The 18,510-nt window shown below is 36.7% G+C and overlaps 1 protein-coding gene across 3 annotated transcripts in view; it reads right to left on the bottom strand.

Annotated features, from left to right (window-relative positions):
* itgb4 (integrin, beta 4) overlaps positions 1–18,510 on the bottom strand; it is a 36,183-nt gene that overhangs the window by 4,336 nt on the left and 13,337 nt on the right. For 2 of the 3 annotated variants that reach the window (XM_065248391.2, XM_065248392.2), the window contains 24 exons: positions 18,162–18,287; positions 17,863–17,969; positions 15,932–15,965; positions 15,630–15,824; positions 15,406–15,509; positions 15,255–15,313; positions 13,153–13,176; positions 12,741–12,889; positions 12,412–12,591; positions 12,133–12,281; positions 11,112–11,319; positions 9,260–9,577; positions 8,929–9,092; positions 8,016–8,196; positions 6,513–6,650; positions 4,917–5,099; positions 4,069–4,203; positions 2,754–2,915; positions 2,524–2,676; positions 2,187–2,300; positions 1,753–1,902; positions 1,433–1,621; positions 1,116–1,271; positions 865–1,026 (listed from right to left, as the gene is read on the bottom strand). In XM_065248391.2, the coding sequence (XP_065104463.1) occupies positions 865–1,026; positions 1,116–1,271; positions 1,433–1,621; positions 1,753–1,902; positions 2,187–2,300; positions 2,524–2,676; positions 2,754–2,915; positions 4,069–4,203; positions 4,917–5,099; positions 6,513–6,650; positions 8,016–8,196; positions 8,929–9,092; positions 9,260–9,577; positions 11,112–11,319; positions 12,133–12,281; positions 12,412–12,591; positions 12,741–12,889; positions 13,153–13,176; positions 15,255–15,313; positions 15,406–15,509; positions 15,630–15,824; positions 15,932–15,965; positions 17,863–17,969; positions 18,162–18,287 (3,540 nt within the window). The remainder of the gene's footprint in view (positions 1–864; positions 1,027–1,115; positions 1,272–1,432; positions 1,622–1,752; positions 1,903–2,186; positions 2,301–2,523; positions 2,677–2,753; positions 2,916–4,068; positions 4,204–4,916; positions 5,100–6,512; positions 6,651–8,015; positions 8,197–8,928; positions 9,093–9,259; positions 9,578–11,111; positions 11,320–12,132; positions 12,282–12,411; positions 12,592–12,740; positions 12,890–13,152; positions 13,177–15,254; positions 15,314–15,405; positions 15,510–15,629; positions 15,825–15,931; positions 15,966–17,862; positions 17,970–18,161; positions 18,288–18,510) is intronic. The other variant, XM_065248393.2, reaches the window with a different exon arrangement.

Here is an 18,510-nt window from a genome sequence, read left to right as displayed (position 1 = left end):
CGTAACAAAGTTTTTCTTCAAATACGACATTATATATTTTATAAATTTATATTTAATACAAATATATATTGCCTTGGATTAAATTATGTTTGCTAAATATATTTTTTTATGCTTTACATTTTCTTTGCTTTGAAAATATATTTCAAAAAATACAAAAAATGGCCAATATATATATATATATATATATATATATATATATATATATATATATATATATATATATATATATATATATATATATATATATATTTTTTTTTTTTTTAAATATTCCAAAATATATTTCAGCATTATTTTTGTATATTTTAAAATATATTTAAAAATCTTTTTTTGCCGTATGGGTTTCCAATACCTCCTATGTTTGCCAAGAGCTTGTGCTAGCAAAGAGCAACTCCGACTTGTTTGGCTGGCAGTAGGTTAATTTTCGTTAAGACAGACCTGTCAATCAATCTGAAATCAATTCAGGTTAAAAAAATTGACGTTGAGTCGGGTCTAATTTTATTGGGTTGGGTCTTTCTTTAAAAATATATATATATATTTATGTATCTCGGGTTCAGGTAAAAAGTGATTTGGGTCATTTCTGGTTGGGACCCGAGAAGACCCTTAGTTTGTGCGCATAGAAGATATGTAAAGTCGCAAAGATTAAAGTCTCAAACCCAAAGAGATATTAGGTGTGTTTGACTTGACGCTACACAGTGTTTAAGGTTTGATTGGATCTTAAAATTATGATACTGTGATATTCGTGTTTAATAAAACCAATGAATAGAGTTGGTGCACTTAAAAGTTTACATTTTGATTTCATGTTGTTTTAAAAATTGTAAAGGCATCTAAACTGGGGAAAGAACAGTGCTGTCCTCCATACTGTACCTCCATCTTGAGATTCAATGGTGATGATTCCTTCTCTTTCTGGTCCAAAGCCCTGTGTAGTCTGTGCTTGAACTTTGAATTTGTACGGCATGTTTTCTTTTAGGTCCGACACAGTCAATGATGTTGCAGCGTTGCCATTCACCTGGAACGACCGAAGATCTCCTGCAAAAGAAACCAAGGATGAAATCTTAACAGACAAGCTTAAGAAAAACCACTTAACAACCTGAGAATCATTTCTTTAGTCATCTTACCTCCACCGTGCAGTTGTTCACAGGTGACCACATAGCCCAGAATGTCTCCGTTGGGTTTACGGGGTTTCTCCCAGCTCAGCTGAAGGGTGTCTGGACTCAAAGCCGAGAAGATCAGAGGTCCTGGAGCACTGGGTGTGCTGAGAGTAAATGGAGACCCTGTACACACGCATCCAAAACAGTATATCCCATGAAGCTTTGCAAGAGGATCTCATTTTAGGCTTATGGGTAATTTAATTTAAGGTTCTTTATGGAATACTTTAGCACAAAAAATTCCTATTTAACATAAAAAACTAAACAGGACTTGAAGATGTGATCACCTGGCATTGGGCTAAGTGGACTCTTGGGGTCAACTGCAGATTCAATAGTAATGACTCCCTCTCTCTCAGGACCCCAGCCTTCCCGACTCTGGGCCTTCACTTTGAAGACGTAGGACTGGTTGGGCAGAAGATCCTGCACCACCACCGAGTTTTGAGCTGGATTCTTCACCTCAATACGTTTCATTTCACCTACAGAAGCAAAGTAACATTTTACATGATTACAAATTCCTGGATCAGACATAAAGACGTTTTTGAGGTGGACACAACAGCAAGCTCCAGGGATTTAATCAAACCAAGCTTTACGGATTCAATGTACCCACCTCCATTGATCAGCTGGTAAAGGACGCAGTACCCCAGAACATCAGTTTCACAGTGGGGCTCCTGCCAGCTCACTTTAAGGGCCGTGGGTCCCAAAGCAGAAAACACCAGTCTGCTGGGAGTCTCAGGGACCCCTGGGTTAAAGCGAGAGTCTGAGGAGAAAAGCAGTATAGATACGTCTTAAAACCACAGACCATACGAACTGAAATTTTGCACCACCCAGAAAACATGAAGGCTTTTGCGGGAGCGCAAATAAAATTTGTTCAAGTACGTTGTTCAGGTCTGAGATGGTAGGAGTCTTCTCAGACCTCAAGGTTTGATTGGTCGTAGTGTTGGGGAGTATCAAATGAATGATACTTGAGAAATAAAAAGCAACTTGGCATGGGAAGCTGGAGTTTCAAGTAGCATCCCCAACACTCATTCATGATTCACTCACCGTGGAGAACCATATCCAGGTTCTGCAGTGCATCGTTGATATCCTCAGATTGTGTACGAGCTCTGGAGCTCATGCTGTAGCTGGTTGATGTACTCTGGCTGAAGCTAGAGACCCCTGAGAGACAGCCAAGCCACGGCAGGGTGGGGCGGGAAAGGGTTGGCAGGCAGCCACCGCGTGACGAGAAAACAGCAGATGCGGTAGAAGTGAAGATAAAAGGAGAAGAAAATGGACAGCGGGATTGAAGCGAGACTTAGCCAAAAGCTGCACCTTGCAAGCCGTTACATCAAAGAAATTCAATTGTTTTGGTATGCACATAGATCTATCAAACTCACTTTACCTAAACTTTCCAAAAATCCCCCAGTCAGGTTTCCCATGACGATTGAATCTCTCACACCATCATTGTCCGTATAATGGCGGTTGTCGGAACGTTTCCTCATGGTCACCTCCTCTTTGAGGAGTCCACCGTCAAATCTGTGAGATGTTGAGCCACCTGCGAAAGACAAATATGATAAATGATCTGGGATAATACATTGAATATCTTTCTTTAAGCACCCAAGAATCCCATACCTTTGCCGGAAATGTACGTCGTCGTGCTGGTGCTGAGATTGCCCACAAGAGGTTGGGGTGTGGAATGGCTGTATGTGGAAGAAGAGCTGATGTTGCGGGAAAGGGAACTGCCTCCTCCGGGGAACAGGAAGTTCTGCTCCCATTTTCCATTGATAAGCTGTTCTGTAAGAAACAGACACAACATCGCTACATTAGCATTTCAACACTCGATCATGGAATTAGCACTCGAGTACAGCCTTTTGACGCCAGTCCAGAGAGGGAGCACCTCAACAGACCAAAACTGCTGTAGCCAAAAAAAGCCTTTCTTTTCAAAAGAAACGACATGTTTTTGTTAGCAAGAATAGCAATGGAATTAGCAGGCTAATTCTTCCGCCCATTGCCGACTTGCCTAAACAGTACACCAACATTAAGCAGGGGCACTTGATGGCAAGCCAGTCAAGCAACTTTAACAGGACAGTATTGGGTTGACGTTGGATGTAGTTGGCATGCTGTCTGCCAGGGACAAGTCTTCACCTTGTGGCAGGTCATCTTTGTCTGGGCTCAGGCGTTCGGAGATGATGTCCGCAGGCAGTTTCCAGGACACTTTACGGAGATCCAGGTCCGAACCAACTAGCTGGACATGCTTCCAGCGAGAACCTTCGGTAAGCAAGCAAGGCATATAGGATACGTGCGGTGTCTGTGCTTAAATTCTGACAACATTTACGTTCCCAATGGTCTTTCTACTATAAAGCAGAAAGGAACGTAAGTCATATGGGGTTGGAACGACATGAGAGTGAGTAAATATGACCCTATCCCTTTGGAAAGTTCTAAACAAAACAGGAAAGGAGAAAAGGAGTAGCTGATGTCTTTTGAGCCCATCCATGTTGCTAACATTAAAAGCAAGACCTGGATCATTATCCAGCCAAGGGTTGTAAGACCTCTATCGTCTTCCCACACAACTGAATGAACACAATAACTTCAACTTTGATAAAATTCACCCCATTCTAAATAAACCAAGGAAAAGTAAAGACATTTGTTCCATTGTATGTCTTCAATGCACAGTGTGATAGAAGTGATAGAGTCGACAGGAGCTGCACATAAATGATGTAAGGACATCATCATCCTTCAAGGATACAGATGAAGGCAGACCACGGCCATAACCAAAAGATTTTCACAGGCATGATAAAGCTTTCAGATGCTTAAAACCATTCCACCTATGGCCTCAGGCATGCAATTACACACAAGCATTGACATGTACAAAGCCTTTAAGCCTTGTTTGCGTTCATGCTAATGGTACTTAGCCATTGAGCTGACATGATTTTGTTAAGACACCCACCATCAGATAGATCGGTCACACTAGGCCTCTGGCTGCTGGTTGGAGATCGCATTACTTCATTACTGTACATCAGGTAGGAGTCATACTCATCGCCGGCTTCTGCATCCACGATGGGAATGTCTGGAATGATGGGAACTGCAAAAACAACAAACACCACAATCAATCAAGGTGTTACAAATGTTTAACTTCGAAATGGAAGCTTGCAACTTTGTTACATGCGTAGCAATCAGTAACTACAGTAACGGTTAATGTCTAAACTGACACATTCACACATAGGGATAGTTAAAAAAAGTGAACAAAGCAAAGGGTTCTTTCACTTTATATATGTTTATATATTTATAGAAGAAAATTAATGGAAAGCATTTTGTGAAACTTTCATGAAAATGACAAAAAATGCTGGCAGGCAACTTAAAAAAAAAAAGGCTGGCGGGAATGAGTTTAAAAAAATGCAGGAGAACATTTCTGTGCAAATAAGCAGCAATGAGAAATGCATTTCACTATACTGCAAGCTATGTGTCATTTGTTTACTTCCACAAATGTATTTCAAACTCATTTCAAAGTGATGGTGTCTGTATATAGTAAATCATACCCCAGACATGTTTTTAAGTGGGTGTGTTTTTTTGGTGTGCACCCAGCCTCAGAAAACAACCTTCACACTACCCCATCAACTCAAACTTAGTCATTTGAATGCGAAAATGCTCACAACACGTGTGAGCAATTAACTAAAGCATCAGCCACGGTAGCATAGGCAAATTGAGCAACATGCTCTTTTTGGTTTCACAATATTTTGTTTCATAACAAAAAATTTATTACATCTATAAATTCCTTGAAATTCACTTGATACTCACTTGACATGGGTCTGGTAGGCTGTGATGCCAGGTTGAGGGTGGCGTCTCTGTACGGACCCCAGCCCACCTTGTTGCGAGCGCGCACTTTGTAACAGTAAGTCTGAGAAGGCTGAAGGTTCTCGATGAGCATCATTCTCTTTTTAGGATTGTCAATATTCACCTTCTTAGTAGCTCCTTGAGGCTCTGAATGGAGGACAAATATTGACATTTATATCATGCAGATAAAATGCAAAAAATGACTTTCTTACTTAGTGTTTTTGTCTCGTTTCAGTACAAATATGTAAAAATTCATACATTTAAATTTCTTGATGAAGAAAATTACTTAAAAAATTCTAAACATTTAACTGAATTTGTGCTTAAAACAAGCTAAATAATCTGCCAATGGGGGAAAAATTAGATTTTTTCTTAAACACTTAATTCAAGAAAAGTCAAGAAAAATTTCTTACCCAATTGTCACATTTTTTTTGTTGTTGTTGCTTGTTTTAAGAACAAATTCACTTAAATTGTATATGTTTTGTCTAAAAACTAGACTAATTTTATTAGGTGATTTTGCTTATCAAGAAAACACTGCAAAAAATGACTTTCTTACTTAGTATTTTTGTCTTGTTTTCAGTAGAAATATCAAAACATTCTTAAATTAAGATGCTTTTTCTTGATGAGCAAAATTACCTAGGAAAATAAGTCTAGTTTCTTTTATTATTATTAAGTTTTTATGAAAAAAGCACTGCAAAAAATGACTTTCTTACTTAGTATTTTTGTCTTGTTTTCAGTAGAAATATCTAAAAATTCTTAAATGAAGATGCTTTTTCTTGATGAGCAAAATGACCTTCGTAAATAAGTCTAGTTTTAAGAAAAATCATATACAATTTAAGTGAAATTGTCCTTAAAACAAGCAAAATTATCTGCCAATGGGGTGAGAAAAAAAATTGTGAAATAAGATTTCTTTTTTCTTAAACACTTAATTCAAGTAAAATTTTCTCACCCTATTGGCAGATATTTTTGCTTGTTTTAAGCACAAATTCACTTAAATTGTATATTTTTTGTCTAAAAACTAGACTTATTTTCTTAGGTCATTTTGCTCATCAAGAAAATACATCTTGATTTAAGAATTTTTAGATATTTTTACTGAAAACAAGACAAAAATACTAAGTAAGAAAGTCATTTTTTGCTGTGAGTAAACTTATTTCAAGAATTTTTTTCTTATTCCATTGGCGGATATTTTTGCTTGTTTTAAGCACTAATTTATTTAAAATTTATATTTTTTGTCTAAAAACTAGATGTATTTTCCTAGGTAATTTTGCTCATCAAGAAATTACATTAATTTAAGAATTTTTAGATATTTTTACTGAAAACAAGACAAAAATACTAAGTAAGAAAGTCATTTTTTGCAGTGCATCTTGATTGATTCATTTTTAATTATATGTACTGTAAACAAGACAAAAGTCCTGCGTAAAAATTTTAGTTTACACATTTGTACACATTGTGTACACATTTTCCAAAAATATTATATGAATATCCAAACATTTACTTGATAAGGAAAATTAAGATTCAGATAAAGTAATATATGAACTTCATTTAATGACTGTATATTCTTACTATTGTCCTCGGTGATGGGTGTATAGATGACCTCATAGGCAGTAATGACACCATTAGTCTCTGCAGGCTCTGCCCAGCTAATTTGAGTGACAGTGGGGCTAATAACATTGAAAGCCAGCCGACCAGGTTCACCGGGTACTAAAAGGGGAAAAGAAATGTAGATACCCATGTGTGTGAGATCAATGAATGGCATTAAAGATTGTGGTAATAGACCACACACAAGAAATGTCACACAAAACATATTTTGTCTGATGGATAAAAAGGTACGCTGGCGCGTTTGGCTGTCCTCCTCTCTCCAATTTATCTATATATAGACCTTGTGATTTCTAATGGTTCATTTGTGTCTCAGACTTTTCAGATTTTATTGACTCTTTTTTTTAAGTTGTGTATCTAATGATCTGGATGATAACGTTTCTCTGTCGAATTCTGTTCTCTTGTCTGACCTAGAAACACCGGCTCCCTTAAGAACATTTGTTTTTGTTGATGCTAGCGGCCTATATGCTAACACTGGGTGTTTATTAGTGATAAATCGTTTTTACGTGGTAGTACTGCTCAATAATCGTCACGGTAAAGTATTCCTAAGATAAACTAATAAGTTATATTACAACCCCAAATCAGAAAAAGTTGGGACACTGTAGAAATTGTGAGTAAAAACGGAATGGAATAATTTAAAATCTCATAAACTTATATTTTATTCACAATAAAATATAGATAACATTTCAAATGTTGAAAATGAGACATTTTGAAATGTCATGCCAAATATTGGCTAATTTTGGATTTCATGAGAGCTACATATTTCAAAAAAAGTTAGGACAGGTAGCAATAAGAGGCCAGAAAAGTTAAATGTACATATAAAGGAACAGCTGGAGGAGGACCAATGTTTAGGAATAGGAATGTTTTCCCATTCTTGTTTAAAACAGGCTTCTAGTTGCTCGACGGTCTTAGGTCTTCTTTGTCGCATCTTCCTCTTTATGATGCGCCGAATGTTTTCTGTGGGTAACAGATCTGGACTGCAGGCTGGCCATTTCAGTACTCAGATCCTTCTTCTATGCAGCCATGATGTTGTAATTGATGCACTATGTGGTCTGGCATTGTCATGTTGGAAAATGCAAGGTCTTCCCTGAAAGAGACGACGTCTGAATGGGAGCATTTGTTGCTCTAAAACTTGGATAAACCTTTCAGCATTGATGGTGCCTTTCCAGATGTGTAAGCTGCCCATGCCACACACGCTCATGCAACCCCAAACCATCAGAGATGCAGGTTTCTGAAATGAGCGCTAATAACAACTTGGGATGTCATTGTCCTCTTTAGTCCGGATGAAATGGCCTCCCAGTTTTTCAAAAAAACCCACACATTTTGATACGAACATGTGATTCTTACTGGTCTTTTCAGTAGATAACCCTGATCTTACCCCAGAACAAAGACATGGGTGTTTCCCAAAAGTCAAAAACAATACAAACAATGCTCTGACAAAAGAAATAATGAGTTGAGTGACCGACATACCATCCTCAAGAGTCTTGCATGGGATTATATCGCTGTAATTGCCATCTCCATGTGCATTGTAGGCACATACACGCATCTCATAATCACAGTATGGGTAGAGATTGGATAGCTCAGCATGAGGAGACTTTACTTCCATCATCTCAGCATTAGCCTCAGGATCACCATAAATCCAGTACTTCACCTAAAACACATAAGTTTACATCTTAGACATGTACTAGAGGTCTGAAGCTCCACAGTCCAGTGAGTCGGAGTCAAATTTATTCTCTGCAGCTATAAAATACTAATCTTAGAATTCAAAAATTAAAAAAGTTTGATCCAAGTTACAAGGCACATCCACAAGTGATGACATCATGATGACATTTCAACAATGCAAAGCATGACTTTCTTTACCTAAATGTCTGATGCAATCAATAATGTATCATGGTTCTGGCTTTTATTAAAAAAGCAGTGCACTAAAATAGTCCCCTTGGTAACTTTCAATAGCTGGGGATTATTTTGGGTGCTGCGTAATATCACTACGCCTGCTGCAGCCATGGTACAGCAGCAAAGTCTTTGATTATTACGCCAGAATGAGAGTATAGTTCCTAGACATATCAGCCTAGAAAATCACAACTTTTAATTTTCCGTCGGTCTTAGTACACAATGTAACTAGAGAAGAGTCAAGTTTTAAATAGGAAAATTATCAAAACTCTTTGGTCATTTCTGAGTGCGATGCTAATGGTCTAATCAGATTCAATGGATTATGCTAAGCTATGCTAAAAGTGGTACCGCCAGACCCGTAAATAGGCTGAATGGATTCCAAAACGAGTGTCCCTTTAACTTAAATAAAAAACAGAATACAAGCAAATCATAATACCTCTAATTTATAATGTGTTATGAATAATGACAGATTATATTACACTATGTGACCTACCCTGTAACCACTGGCATTTCCAGAAGGGTTCCAGTTAAGTCGTATGTTTTTAGGGCCGGAGGGTACCGCTTTGATGTTGGTCGGGGAATATAGACGTCCTCCAGGAGACATGGCTGATTGACCGACCAGTTTTTGTGTACTGATGTCCTGACTTTTCCCATCTCCTAAAATCACAAAATGAAACGAACATTCAGTGTCACCCAACATCTACAGAATGCCATCAGTCACAAGGTTATACTTTCCTTGTGAACAACAATAAATAAAACTATTTTGCAGTTTGGTTACAAACTGTACAACATGAATCATAAAGACATAATTGACTTTATGTCACCTCTTTCAACAACGTTCACCACTGTGGTCTTCCTCTCTCCAATGGTTGTATTGGGGCTTGGGTCGTACAGCTCCAGTTGGAAGTTCTCGGGTACGACGGGTGATGAATATGCACGAGAGTCAATCACGATGTTCTTTTCAGTCTCGCCAGGGGCAAATTTGAGTGGACCAGAGAGATCGAAGCGTGTGGCTTTATTTGTGCGCCAGTAAACGGCGGTAGGACCCTCCTGGTTTCGGGTACGTACCACAGGGATGGAGTAGACGGGGTCCATTGTGTTGAAAGTTTGAGTGCCTTTCTTAAACATCACAACGCCAGGTTCTGGAAGGAGACATGAAACAATTTACAATAAGATAGGAAGAAAGATGGACGTAGCATTTCGAACTAGTGGTCTTCGCGGGTCCACTTTAATCCGAAAACCCGAGGTCCGACCCGAGACGGGGTTCGGGTCTAAAAGTTTCACGTGTGCCTCAGACACAATATTAGCGGCATTGGGTCTCGGGTAATTTTAAATGAATGTTTTTGCAGAGAAAACCCAACCTATCACGTGTGTGTGCATTCGAGGCGCCTTTCACATTTGGGTCCAGTCGGGTAAAAAAATTGCAGCTGGGTCAGGACGGACTCAGGTATAATTTTCTCGGGTTTGTCTTGGCTGGGGTCTTTCTTTAAAAAAAGTTATTTATGCACATTTCGGGTCGGGTTAATTTCTGTGGATCCGAGAAGACCTCTGATGTGAACTAAATTTGGTCACATGCAGTGATCTGTCTTAGCTGTGTAAATTTAGTTGTTTATTTAACAAATTAAAAAAATATTGCCACTGGGTCAAAATTTAATACATTTAAAAAATCCCACCAAGTCAAAATTTAATAAATAAAAAAAATTGCCACTGGGTCAAAATGTAATAAATGTTAAAATATTGCCACTGGGTCAAATTGTAATAAATGTTAAAAAATTGCCACTGGGTAAAAATTTTATACATTTAAAAAAATTGCCACTGGATCAAAATGTAATAATAAAAAAAATTGCCACTGGGTCAAAATTAAATACATTTAAAATAAAATTGCCAGTGGGTAAAAATGTAATAAATAAAAAAATTGCCAATGGGTCAAAATTAAATAAATGTAAAAAATTTCCACTGGATAAAAATTTGATACATTAAAAAAAATGCCACTGGGTCAAAATTTAATAAATTAAAAAAATTGCCACTGGATAAAAATTTTATACATTTAAAAAAATGCCACTGGGTCAAAATTTTATAAATGTAAAAAAAAAATGGCACTGGGTCAAAATTTAATACATAAAAAATTGCCACTGGGTCAAAATTTAATAAATTTAAAATAAAATTGCCAGTGGGTAAAAATGTAATAAATAAAAAAATTGCCACTGGGTCAAAATTTAATAAATGTAAAAAATTGCCACTGGATAAAAATGGTATACATTTAAAAAAAAAATGAAAAATGCCACTGGGTCAAAATTTAATAAATTAAAAAAATTGCCACTGAATAAAAATTGTATACATTTAAAAAAAATGCCACTGGGTCAAAATTTTATAAATGTAAAAAACATTGGCACTGGGTCAAAATTTAATACATAAAATAATTGCCACTGGATAAAATTATATACATATAAAAAAATGCCACTGGGTCGGGTCGGACTCGGGTCTAATTTTCTCGGGTTTGTCTCGGGTGGGGTCTTTCTTTGAAAAAATTTTTATGCATATTTCGGGTCGGGTTCATTTCTTTGGATCCGAGAAGACCTCTGATGTGAACTAAATCTGATCACATGCAGTGATCTGTCTTAGCTGTGTAAATTTAGTTGTTTATATTATGACTTGCTGCATGTGCACCAGCAGTACCTGGTTTATCTGCAATGGTGATAGTGGTGCGTGGGTATCGGCCCAGTTTCGCGCCCTGCCGTGGATTACTCAGATCCATCACAAACTGTTTGACCTGTTTGTCCTCCAGCAAACCATCTCCCTCTCCAAGCTCCAAGAGTTTCACAGGAACTGACTTCTGCGTCTCACCAGGTCCATAACTTAAATCCCCATCAACTGTGATATAGTCCTGTGTACAGATTTGAAGTTATGTAAAAATAAAAAAAATGACAATACAAAATCTGTTTTGACTTCATTGTAAATGAATAACTATTTTAAACATTTGGCAAACCTTACATCTTCAAAATACATTATGCATATCACTTGCAGTCACATTTTTTTTTTTTTAAGGCAACGTCAAGTTGTTTCAAGTTGCATGATTTGTTGGTGATTATTAAAACCATAAAAAATCATGTTAAAAGTTTTAGTAACTCTTATATCATGTCTTCATTATTAGTGATCCTGGAACGCAAAACAAATCTTAAGTTGCACGGATATATTTGTAGCAATAGCTAACAATACATTGTATGGGTGAAAATTATACATTTTTCTTTTATGCCAAAAATCATTAGGATATTAAGTAAAAGATCATGATCCATGAAGATATTTTCTACATTTTCTACCATAAATATATCAAAACTTTATTTTTGTGAGTGGATGCAGTTGCTAAGGACTTCATTTGGACAATTTTAAATGTGATTTTCTCAATATTTTAATTTTAATTGCACCCTCAGATTCCAGATTTTCAAATAGTTGTTTCTCGGCCAAAAAATTTCCTATCCTGGGCATCAATTAAAAGCTCATTAATTCACATTTGAGATGATGCATGAATCTCAATTTCAAATGCACCCTTATGAATGGTTTTGTGGTCCAGGGTCACATTTAGGTTTATTTGCAAAATAATGATTTAATTGTGATTAAATTTCAATGACATTTGTTGGTTCAGTGCCTATAGATAAAAATACCCCTAAAGAAAAGAGACTACCTCCAATGTGTATTTTACCTTCTTGTCTTTGGCAGTGAGGTCACGGGTGCAGTATGTGACCTGCGTTCGTCCGTCCTCTATGATCTCACGGTTGATGGGAATGTTCGCCACAGCATCCTGCCTACTGAACGTGTATGCCGGCTGCAGGAAGGTGAAGATGCTCCGAGCTGTGGGGAACAAATAAAACATACAAACACACATACAGGTTTAATAAACAGTCCAATTGTGAATAGTTAGTTAATGCCACAATTTTACCAAAACAACCTAGTTTAGTCTATTACCAACATCATTTCTTACCATGTTCCTTAATAACGGTAATGTTGACGTGATCTTTGCCAATCTTTGCAATTCCAACTGGAACGTCTACGGCTTGCACGAGCAGCTCCTTCTTTTCATCGTCCTCGTCTTTGATAAAGAGTGGAACCCGAACATCCACAGACTCCACGCCCTCCTGAAACTCCACAGCACCTGCCGCTTCTACAAGAGAGATGAAGTGATAAACAAAAACATTAAATGTACATAATCCTGATATGGTCCAATCTAACATTAACAAAATATAACAAAATATGTTCTAACTAAATGTTGATGTGTTTCCTTGAATAAGTTGTCTAGCAGAGGGACTGTACCTCTGTCAGTAGCTACGGTGTAATAGCCTGGAACTACTTTCAGGTCACGGAAGTTTCCAGTCTGAACCTGTTTATCTGTCAGTTTCACAATGTCAGGATAACTGGCCCGCGGGGCTGATAAAACTGTGTCGACTATCGTGTTGTTTTGTCTGTTGGTGAAGAAGAAGATTTGTATATTGTAGAGATGAGAGAGATTTTTCTTTCATTTTTTAAAAGGTGAATCAACTTTCAAACAAATTCATCTGGATCACATCTGAATTTGACTCTTAAGCTTAATTTACTTAAATTGTTAACCTCTTACTTTAAGTAAAATATCATTACAATAGCACATGATTCAATATACAAGGCATAATGGATTTTAATGGCATAAATATGGTATTTAATCAGCACAATCAACTTAAAGCTTCTGTACCTCTTTCCAGAATTTCTTTGTGTCCTGAGGAGAAAAAAAACAGTATATTATGCAACAAGTTCAAATCTAATACGTCTAAAATATTTAACCCCAAGGCATGGCCACAGTCATTTCTATGGATCTGTTTACACCTAAGATGCATTTTGGTTGATCGGATCATGTACATCGGTGTACATCCACTTTAAACAATATTTAGAGGTAGTCGAAAACGCATTCATCTGGATTGCTTTTGCGGTGTAGACGGTGTTCGAGCAGTAACAACTAATGTGTAATGTACGAGCACAATGTTTTTACATCGGTCCTGACTTCTAACAAAAACTTAGTGTTAAGAGTGATCTTTAATAAAACTAAAAGAGTTGCTCTCCATGTCTTTCTTTTTGTTTCATTTTGCGAGCGTGCAAAAGTTACGCAAGCTTATTTCATAATTTTTTTTTCTCTGAAATATATGAGAAACATACATGTAGTTACAAGCAACAAGCAGCAGTACTCTGACATAATATTACTGGCGTCATCTTAACCCTTCTACTATGTTTGACCCCAAAGCTACTTTGACATCTCTGAAAAATATGCTAATTGTATTTTTAAAGAGCTCCTTTGGTCCGATTCACGATTTTACATTTCCTTTAGTATGTAAGTGTGTATTAATACATGTAAACGATATGCAAAAGGTACAAACACCAAAGTAAGCAAAGTAAATCTCCAACGTAAATCTCTTCTTGGACTACAACTATCACACGGATTGTAGGCAACAGTTTACTTCCTGGGCTTGTTGACGTAGACAAGACCGACATTATCATAATTCCTCCCGCTTGGACTCACAGCCTGTAAGTTAACTCCTGTCAGCATTGCATTGTGAGTGAATCTTTTAAACATGGTAATGAGCGTCACATTTCCGGCTGATGTCAGAGGTATTCAGGCCAATCACAATGTACGGTACTGGCCAATCAGGGACACAGCGCTTATTAAATCAATGAGTTTTGTACAAAATCCATGCGTTTCACGAAGACTGAAAGGGATATCTGGAGCTACAAAAATGTACATTATGTGGAAAATAGTACCAAATACAAAAAAAAATAGTTTTTTAGCAATGAAATATGTGCACTTTATATCTTTAAACCTACTTTTGACTTTTCTTGATACTTTTTTACCTACAGTTACTTTTAGTAACTTTGGATAAAAGTGTCTGCCAAGTATATATATGTACATACAGTACACATAGTGTTCCTGTAAAACTGATCTAATGAGTGTTTTTATATTAATATGTAAAAAACTGGTAAAAAATAATAATTTTTTTCTCAAATAAAATAAATGTTATATATTATTTTCATTAATACTATTTATTACTAAATATACACAAAATTTATGTGCTACAAAATAGGGATGCACCGATACCACTTTTTTGGAATACGAGTATGAGTACGAGTACTTGCATTTCAGTACTTGCCGATACCGATACCGAGTACTTAATAAAAAACATGATTTAAATTTACAGGTAACAGCTTTAGTCATATAATTTAACAAAAAAACAAAGGAATAGTTTTCCAGTTTGTTGTAAACTCTGCCTCTTTGGACAACACAAGAGGCATTAACCCCTTACAAGCCACTCAAACATAGACATTTCTCAGACCGTGGTATCGATCCCTGGTATCGGGGGACTTTTAATGAGTACGAGTACTTTAGAAAATGTGGTATGGAGGCCGATACCCGATACCAGTATGAAAGAAATGAATGAATCTATGTGTTAAATCTTTTTTATAAATAAAAAAGTTATGTTTACTTTTATTTAAGTTACTTATTTAAAAGTTATTTAGCATATATTAAACTATATGGGGTCAATTTGACCCCAAACATTAAAAGTGTTGCTAAAATTAAAACATAACACGAGGGTTAAACCCATAATTTCTCCCGCTCATGTTTAAACTACTTGCCCGACCATCCCGTCTAAGAATTCAGAACAGACATGGTCGAAAGTGGACAAAAAAGACGGATTAAAACAGCAGGTGTAAACAGAAATTTGTCTCTCTCGTCCACTTGTGATCGGATCATCCAAAACGCATCTTAATACGCTGCTCTACTAGTCATTAAGAGCGGCCTGGACCCACCTGAACTTGGTTCTTTGTACTCTCTGCGCGCCTGGGATCTGCATGAACACGTCATTGAGCTGTGCATGAAAAACACAGAAACATCAGCACTCAGGCATGACAATTACAACATGTGTTTATTAAAAAGCATCAAACATTTATAAACACTCACATTGTCCTCCACATCCCGTCTGAGTATGTCTGTCTCCCGAGCATCGGGACGGGAAAGAGTTTCGGAATATTGCTGGTTCAGACGAAGAGAGACGGGAAACTGGACTGCAAAGGAAAATAAAGAAAGAACATGAATAAGAGGTAAACAAGCAGCTACAAAACGGTTGTGTGTGATAGTTTACTGACTAAATGACAAACTAGCTGACTAGCTGGGTTTATACTCACTGGTTTCTTTAGGGTTGGGTTGTATCTGGTTCTGGGGGTGGTTTGGACCTCGATGCACATTATCTGTGACTTTCCAGCGTACCACATCAGTGCTCTTGAGTGGGCCAGTGCGCGCCATCGGGGTGTCCAGATGATCAGAAGTCAACAAAGACTGGCGTAACATGTAGTGATCTTCTCTGAATCCCACCATACGACCTGCCAATCACATACAAATTATACATCTGTTTCATTCGTCTAATCTTGAAGATTAGATAAAAGATTCATATTATATTTTAAAGATAGAAATAAGATGAGATAATTACCTCTGCCACAGCAGGGTAGAAGAGCAAGACAAGCCTGTTAGAGAAAGACAGCAGACATTAACAAACTAGGATGCAATGACTGAACAATGATAATGAAGGTCAGTTTAAAGCTACATTAAACATGTGACCCTGCCAGAAGAACTTTCTGTTAAAATATGACCTGATATCTTTAATACTGATTGAGTAATAGTAAACGTTGCTGTGAGCACTTCGTCCATCTTTGCTTTTCAATAGAGAAATGTAACGCAGTGACATACCGATGTTCTACTGGTCCCGTCTACGTGTGATCCGAATTTGCAGGTCAAAGTTAAACAAACTTGAACTTTGGTACGTAACAAAGTGTGAAATATCTTTGCACACCCGTGCGTTTCCCATCTGATGCATAGGCATGTGTATGTATTGAAGTCAATGGAACGAAAATGGTAAATGAATGGTAAATGGACTGCATTTATATGGCGTTTTTAACAGACATATGGCCATCAAAAGCGCTTTTCAATTAGCCTCACATTCACTCACACATTCATGCACAGACGGCGGTGTCGGCCATGCTAGGCGCCAGCCAGCTCATCGGGAGCAGCTGGGGTTAGGTGTCTTGCTCAAGGACACTTCGACACTTGGTCCGGTGGAGCCTGGGATTGAACCACCAACCTTTCGGTTTGTAGACAACTTACAAAATGGGAAAGGTCCCATACCGCAATTTCTCTGGCCAAAAATATGCTTTAATAAATATATGTTCAATAAATTTTGTAGAAAGTAAAGCCTAATTTAATATATATATATATATATATATATATATATATATATATAGATATATAGATAGATAGATATATATATAGATAGATAGATAGATATAGATATAGATAGATAGATATAGATATAGATATATGAATTGAATTGAAGTCAATGGAACGAAAAGTCCCATACGTCAATTTCTCTGGCCAAAAATATGCTTTAATAAATATATGTTAAATACATTTTGTAGAAAAGTAAAGCCTAATGTAATATATATATTTTGAATTTGAAAATATATTTTGTTTTAACTTCATATATCAACATATATTTCAAAATGCATTTCAAAGGCAAGCAAATACATTTCTTATTTTACAATTCTTACGGCAAAAAAAATATTGGCCAAAATATATTTTAAATATATGCAAGTTAATTTTATAAAGTATATTTTTGAAGTTGAAAATATATTTCTTTTAAATTTATTCAAATCTGTTATTTTTAACATTTTTGTAACATAAAGTTTTCTTTCAATGCGACATAAATATATTTCCTTAGTTTAAAAATTTTTTTTTTAAATATTTCAAAAAATACAAAAAATGGCTTAAAAAATATATTGCTGAAAATGAAAAATATATTTTTGTTAAGATATTCCAAAATATATTTCAGCAAATATATTATTTAAGGCCATTTTTGTACATTTCAAAATATATTTCAAAATAAAAAAATTTTGTTATATGGTGGTGTAGTGTGACCAGTCTTAGCAGGCGTGCACAGCAAAGCTTTTACGCCAGCGACCGGCGCATGTTTGTAATCGTTTTCATTTTTTTTTACAATTTTTTTTTTTCCCGCGCTCAGTGCTGAGTGCCGAGAGTTGACAAAGATTAAACTTTGGGTGAAAAGCTCAGCTTGTCAATGTCAGTTCTCAAACGGCCGTCCAATCACAGTGGAGGAGGGGTGGGACCAATATCACAATAACAAACCGGCACATCATTCAACAACTGATAAACAAAGCAGAAGTATCACAGTAACCAAAGCGCTCAGCTGAAGAAAGCTGGCTGTCGGCTGAAAAAATAAAATATATAATCTGCCGGGCGTTTTCAGTCACGTTAAAAAGTTTTGGTGTGGACGACCCCTTAAGGCTATGTCAGAAATTAATGTGAATCAATGATTGAAAAAAAAATGGTGTGTCTGTGTGTAGATACCTGGCAGCATTTGCAGTATTTCCAGCAACAGAGTAATAGCAAACCAAGCAGGAGCATCAGAAACATTATGAGGGGAATCAACCAGAGGAAACCTGCAGGTGGACAGTCTAACACACAGAAAAACAATACGTTAGTTTCACAGAGACATGCTTGATTGACTATACGGCCCAAAACTCATAGTATAGGTACAGCGGCAGACACATAACGATAATGGTCCACGAGTAAATCCCACCAATCACAGGGCACTCTTTATAAGCAACCCCCTTTAAATTGACATCATGAATTTGTACATATCTCACCCTTCTTTTTCTTCACCAGGACAAGGTGTTCTTTGTCCGTCTCAGTTTTTGGATAATTCACGGTGTAGTGGTACTGGCAATCGTCATCTTCATCACGGAAACTACATTTCTCTATCACGTTTTCATCTGTGGACACAAATGAATCCATCCATATTTTGTTCAGGCTTTTCAGTGCCAGTCAAAAGTTTGAACACACTTGACTGAAACCTGAGAGTGTACATCCCCTCAAAACTAAATACTTACATTTATTCATTTATCCAAAGCGACTTACAAATAAGAGAGCATTTAACATTTTGTAAACGTTGAAGGTTGTGGTGGACTCTCGTTCCACCAGAGAGAAACAGAATGA

Source organism: Paramisgurnus dabryanus, chromosome 11 (genome assembly GCF_030506205.2).
Source record: "Paramisgurnus dabryanus chromosome 11, PD_genome_1.1, whole genome shotgun sequence".
NCBI classification, from domain to species: Eukaryota; Metazoa; Chordata; class Actinopteri; order Cypriniformes; family Cobitidae; genus Paramisgurnus; species Paramisgurnus dabryanus.
Note: the sequence above shows the minus strand (reverse complement) of the source record. Positions and strands in the feature narration are given on the sequence as shown.